The sequence below is a fragment of the Boleophthalmus pectinirostris genome, unplaced genomic scaffold, assembly GCF_026225935.1.
Source record: "Boleophthalmus pectinirostris isolate CB_2022bp ecotype Guang Dong unplaced genomic scaffold, ASM2622593v1 HiC_scaffold_6, whole genome shotgun sequence".
NCBI classification, from domain to species: Eukaryota; Metazoa; Chordata; class Actinopteri; order Gobiiformes; family Gobiidae; genus Boleophthalmus; species Boleophthalmus pectinirostris.
In genome coordinates this window covers 42,806,815-42,814,314 of record NW_026571447.1, presented here as the reverse complement: position 1 = coordinate 42,814,314, position 7,500 = coordinate 42,806,815, and the positions used below count along the sequence as shown (strand labels likewise).

General features: G+C 42.6%; 1 protein-coding gene across 1 annotated transcript in view; it reads right to left on the bottom strand.

Annotated features, from left to right (window-relative positions):
- LOC110153610 (rho guanine nucleotide exchange factor 2-like) overlaps positions 1 to 7,500 on the bottom strand; it is a 25,649-nt gene that overhangs the window by 14,064 nt on the left and 4,085 nt on the right. The window contains exons 4-7 of the mRNA XM_055163958.1: positions 7,060 to 7,150; positions 6,852 to 6,915; positions 5,141 to 5,258; positions 393 to 496 (exon numbers count right to left, since the gene is read on the bottom strand). Of these exons, the coding sequence (XP_055019933.1) occupies positions 393 to 496; positions 5,141 to 5,258; positions 6,852 to 6,915; positions 7,060 to 7,150 (377 nt within the window). The remainder of the gene's footprint in view (positions 1 to 392; positions 497 to 5,140; positions 5,259 to 6,851; positions 6,916 to 7,059; positions 7,151 to 7,500) is intronic.

The following is a 7,500-nucleotide window of genomic DNA, read 5'->3' as shown; positions in this document are numbered from 1 at the left end:
CACACGAGACACATGAGACACACACACATGAGACACATGAGACACACACACACATGAGACACATGAGACATACACACACGAGACACATGAGACATACACACACACACGAGACACATGAGACACACACACACGACACACATGAGACATACACACAACGAGACACACACACACGAGACACATGAGACATACACACGAGACACACACACACATGAGACACATGAACACACAGACACACACACGAGACACAGAGACACACACACACGAGACACATGAGACACACACACACACACGAGACACGAGACACACACACACGAGACACACACACACGAGACACATGAGACATACACACAGACACACACACACAGTGGTGTCCAGCAGGTGGCGCTGTGTACCTTCATCTGTGAGACTCTCCATGGACAAAGTTCTGCTCCTGAAGTTTAGAGACTCTGAAGACTGAGAAAGAATCCTGCGCAGCCCCACGGCCTCGTCCCCGGCCCTGCAACACACACACAAATACACACATGTAAGTCCACACAAATACACACACACACACAAATACACACATACAAATACACACATGTAAATACACACAAATACACACACACACACAAATACACACATACAAATACACACATGTAAATACACACAAATACACACACACACACAAATACACACATACAAATACACACATGTAAATACACACAAATACACACATGTAAATACACACAAATACACACACACACACAAATACACACATACAAATACACACATGTAAATACACACAAATACACACACACACACAAATACACACATACAAATACACACATGTAAATACACACAAATACACACATGTAAATACACACAAATACACACACACACACACACACACATACAAATACACACATGTAAATACACACAAATACACACATGTAAATACACACAAATACACACATACAAATACACACATACAAATACACACAAATACACACACACACACAAATACACACATGTAAATACACACAAATACACACACACACACAAATACACACATACAAATACACACATGTAAATACACACAAATACACACATGTAAATACACACAAATACACACACACACACAAATACACACACAAATACAACACACACAAATACACACACACACACAAATACACACATGTAAATACACACAAATACACACACACACACACACAAATACACACACAAATACACACATGTACAAATACACAAATACACACATGTAATACACACAAATACACACACACACACAAATACACACACACACACACACACAAATACACACAAAATACACACAAATACACACACACACAAATACACACATACAAATACACACATGTAAATACACACAAATACACACACACACACAATACACACATACAAATACACACATGTAAATACACACAAATACACACACACACACACACACAAATACACACATACAAATACACACATGTAAATACACACAAATACACACATGTAAATACACACAAATACACACACACACACACAAATACACACACATACAAATACACACATGTAAATACACACAAATACACACATGTAAATACACACAAATACACACACACACACAAATACACACATACAAATACACACATGTAAATACACAAATACACACAAATACACACATGTAAATACACACAAATACACACACACACACACACACACACAAATACAACATACACACATGTAAATACACACAAATACACACATGTAAATACACACAAATACACACACAAATACACACATACAAATACACACATGAAATAAATACACACATGTAAATACACACAAATACATACACACACACACAACAAATAACACACACATACAAATACACACACATGTAAATACACACAAATACACACACATGTACACAAATACACACACAAATACACACACACACACACAAATACACACACACACAATACAAATACACACATACACACACATGAAAATACACACAAATACACACATGTAATACACAAAATACACACACACACACAAATACACACATGTAAATACACACAAATACACATAAAAACACACATACAAATACACACAAATACACACACAAATACACACATGTAAATACACACAAATACACACATACAAATACACACAAATACACACACACACAAATACACACATACAAATACACACATGTAAATACACACAAATACACACACACACACACAAATACACACATGTAAATACACACATGTAAATACACACATGTAAATACACACAAATACACACATGTAAATACACACAAATACACACACACACACACAAATACACACATGTAAATACACACATGTAAATACACACAAATACACACACACACAAATACACACACACAAATACACACATACAAATACACACACACACACACACACACACACAAATACACACATGTAAATACACAAATACACACACACACACACACAAATACACACACACAAATACACACACATGTAAATACACACAAATACACACACACACACAAATACACACACACACACAAATACACACACACACACAAATACACCACATACAATACACACATGTAAATACACACAAATACACACACACACACAAATACACACACACACACACAAATACACACATACAAATACACACAAATACACACACACACACAAATACACACATGTAAATACACACAAATACACACACACACACACAAATACACACATACAAATACACACAAATACACACACACACAAATACACACATACAAATACACACATGTAAATACACACAAATACACACACACACACAAATACACCCAAATACACACACACACACAAATACACACATACAAATACACACATGTAAATACACACAAATACACACACACACACAAATACACACAAATACACACACACACACAAATACACACATACAAATACACACATGTAAATACACAATACACAAATACACACACACACACAAATACACACATACAAATACACACATGTAAATACACACAAATACACACACAAATACACACAAATACACACAATACACACACAATACACACATACAATACACACACAAATACACACAAATACACACATGTAAATACACACAAATACACAACACACACAAATACACACACACACACAAATACACACAAATACACAAATACACACACATACAAATACACACATGTAAATACACACAAATACACACACACACACAAATACACACACACACACACACAAATACACACATACAAATACACACATGTAAATACACACAAATACACACACATACACAAATACACAAATACACACACACACACACACAAATACACACATACAAATACACACATGTACAATACAATACACACACAAATACACACATGTAAATACACACATGTAAATACACACACACACACACACACACAAATACACACATACACAAATACACACATGTAAATACACACAAATACACACATGTAAATACACACAAATACACACACACACACAAATACACACATGTAAATACACACAAATACACACACACACAAATACACACACATACACAAATACACACATGTAAATACACACAAATACACACACACACACAAATACACACATACAAATACACACAAATACACACACACAAATACACACATGTAAATACACACAAATACACACACACACACAAATACACACATACAAATACACACATTTAAATACACACAAATACACACATGTAAATACACACAAATACACACATACACACACAAATACACACATACAAATACACACATGTAAATACACACAAATTACACACATGTAAATACACACAAATACACACACACACACAAATACACACAAATACACACAAAATACACACATGTAAATACACACAAATACACACATGTAAATACACACACAAATACACACATGTAAATACACACAAATACACAATACACACATGTAAATACACACAAATACACACACACACACAAATACACACATACAAATACACACATGTAAATACACACAAATACACACATGTAAATACACACAAATACACACACACACACAAATACACACATACAAATACACACATGTAAATACACACAAATACACACACACACACACAAATACACACATACAAATACACACATGTAAATACACACAAATACACACACACACAAATACACACATGTAAATACACACAAATACACACATGTAAATACACACAATACACACATACACACAAATACACACATACAATACACACAATGTAAATACACACACACACAAATACACACATGTAAATACACACAAATACACACACACAAATACACACATACAAATACACACATGTAAATACACACAAATACACACATGTAAATACACACAAATACACACACACAAATACACACATACAAATACACACATGTAAATACACACAAATACACACATGTAAATACACACAAATACACACACACACACAAATACACACATGTAAATACACACAAATACACACACACACACACAAATACACACATACAAATACACACATACACACACACACACAAATACACACATGTAAATACACACAAATACACACATGTAAATACACACAAATACACACATGTAAATACACACACACACAAATACACACATGTAAATACACACAAATACACACATGTAAATACACACAAATACACACATGTAAATACACACAAATACACACACACACACGTAAATACACACAAATACACACACATGTAAATACACACAAATACACACATGTAAATACACACAAATACACACACACACACACATATAAATACACACACACACATATATAAATACGCCCCCTTGGGGACACGAGGGGGTGTCACGTCCTCCGGAGGACGCGGCGCCCCCTTGTGTCCTCCGGAGGACGCGGCGCCCCCTTGTGTCCTCCGGTGAACACGGCGTGGCCTCCAGAGGACGCGGCGCCCCCTCGTGTCCTCCGGAGGACGCGGCGCCCCCTCGTGTCCTCCGGAGGACGCGGCGCCCCCTCCTGGCCTCCCTCGTGGCCCTGCACTCACCCGGCGATGTTGTTGGTGGAGACGCTCTTGGACAGAGACAGACCCGAGCGCACGCGCTTGGACAACCTCAGGTCAGACGGGTAAATCGCAGACGCCGGACGCTCCTTCAACATCTGACCTACAGAGGGCAGGAGAGAGGGATGTCACACATGTGGCCAGGAGAGTGGGACGGAGGAGGAGAGAGGAAGGAGAGAGGAGGAGGAGGAGAGGAGGGGAGAGGAGGAGAGGAGAGGAGAGGAGGAGAGAGAGGAGAGAGGGAAGAGGAGGAGAGAGGGACGGAGAGGAGGAGGAGAGAGAGGAGAAGGAGAGAGGGAAGAGAAGGAGAGGAGGAGAGAGGAGGAGAGAGGGAGAGAGGAGGAGAGAGGAGGAGGAGAGAGGAGAGGAGAGAGGAGGAGAGAGAGAGGAGAGGAGAGAGGAGGAGAGAGGAGAGAGAGGGAGAGGAGGAGGAGAGGAGGAGGAGAGGAGGAGAGGAGGAGAGGGAGAGGAGGAGAGGAGGAGAGAGGAGAGGAGGAGGAGGGAGAGGAGGAGAGAGAGGAGGAGAGAGAGAGGAGGAGAGAGAGGAGAGAGGAGGAGAGAGAGAGAGAGAGAGAGGAGAGAGAGAGGAGAGAGGAGGAGAGAGAGGAAGAGAGAGGAGAGAGGAGAGGAGGAGAGAGGAGAGAGGAGGAGAGAGGAGAGAGAGGAGGAGAGAGAGGAGAGAGGAGAGAGGAGAGAGGAGGAGAGAGGAAGAGAGGAGAGAGGAGGGAGAGGAGGAGAGAGGAGGAGAGGAGGAAGAGAGAGAGAGGGAGAGGAGGAGGAGGAGAGGAGAGAGAGGAGGAGAGAGGAGAGAGAGAGAGGAGAGAGAGAGGAGGAGAGAGGAGAGAGAGGAGGAGAGAGGAGGAGAGGAGAGGAGGAGAGGAGGAGAGAGAGGAGGAGAGAGGAGGAGAGAGAGAGAGGAGAGAGGAGAGAGGGAGGAGAGGAGGAGAGAGGAGGAGAGGAGGAGGAGGAGGAGAGAGGAGGAGGAGGAGGAGAGGAGAGAGGAGAGGAGAGAGAGGAGAGAGGAGGAGAGAGAGAGGAGAGAGGAGAGAGGAGAGAGGAGAGGAGGAGAGAGGGAGGAGGAGAGAGAGAGGAGAGAGGAGGAGAGAGGAGGAGGAGAGAGGAGAGGAGGAGAGGAGAGGAGAGAGGGAGAGGAGGAGGAGAGGTGAGGAGAGAGAGAGGAGGAGGAGAGGAGGAGAGGAGGAGGAGAGAGGAGGAGGAGGAGGAGGAGAGAGGGAGGAGAGAGGAGAGAGAGAGGAGAGGAGGAGAGAGGAGGAGGAGGAGAGAGGAGGAGAGAGAGAGGAGGAGAGAGGAGGGAGAGAGAGAGAGAGAGGAGGGAGAGAGGAGAGGAGAGAGGAGGAGAGAGGAGGAGAGAGGAGAGAAGCTGAGCGGAGGAGAGAGGAGGAGAGGAGGAGAGAGGAGGAGGAGAGGAGGAGGAGGAGGAGAGAGGAGGAGAGAGGAGGAGGAGGAGGAGAGAGAGGAGGAGGAGAGGAGGAGAGAGGGAGAGAGGAGGAGAGAGGAGGAGGAGGGAGAGAGGAGGAGAGAGGAGAGAGAGGAGGAGGAGAGAGGAGGAGAGAGGAGGAGGAGAGGAGGAGGAGGAGGAGAGGAGGAGAGGAGGAGAGAGAGGAGAGGAGGAGAGGAGGAGGAGAGAGGAGGAGAGGAGGAGAGGGGGAAGAGGAGGAGAGGACATGTGACTGACTTTTGGTTCTCATGGAGACGGTCTGAAGAGCTGAACTGTTCCTAGACAACGTCAACTTTGTCTGCTGCAAAAACAAACACACAAACAAACCATTAAAGTCCTGGACCAGTCCTGGTCTAGACCTGGTCTGGTCCTGTTTAGTTCTGGTATAGTCCTGGTCCAGTCCTGGTCCAGTCCTGGTTTAGTCCTGGGTTAGTCCTGGTCTTACCTTCTGCTTCATCTTGGTGCAGCAGGGCAGACTGTCTCTGCAGCGGTTGTGGATTGTCACGTTACATCCTAAAAAACACAAATGAGAACATCTATGATACACACACACATATGACCTGGGTCTGGTCTAGTCCTGGTCTAGTCCTGGTCTAGTCCTGGTCTAGTCCTGGTCTAGTCCTGGTTCTGGTGAGTTAGAGCTGAACAGGGAGTGAGCCAGGCTTTTAATTTGGCAGAGTCCTTAGAGGAAGTGAAACCACAAACACAGCCCCTCCCAAAACCCTAACCTATTTTGGGTCCTGGTCTGGTCCTGGTCTGGTCCTGGTCTGGTCCTGGTCTGGTCCTGGTCATGTCTGTGATTTAACCAGAGACCCACAAAGAGGAGTTGGGGGTAGGATGTAGGAGTTAGGAGGTAAGATGTAGGAGTTAGGAGGTAAGATGTAGG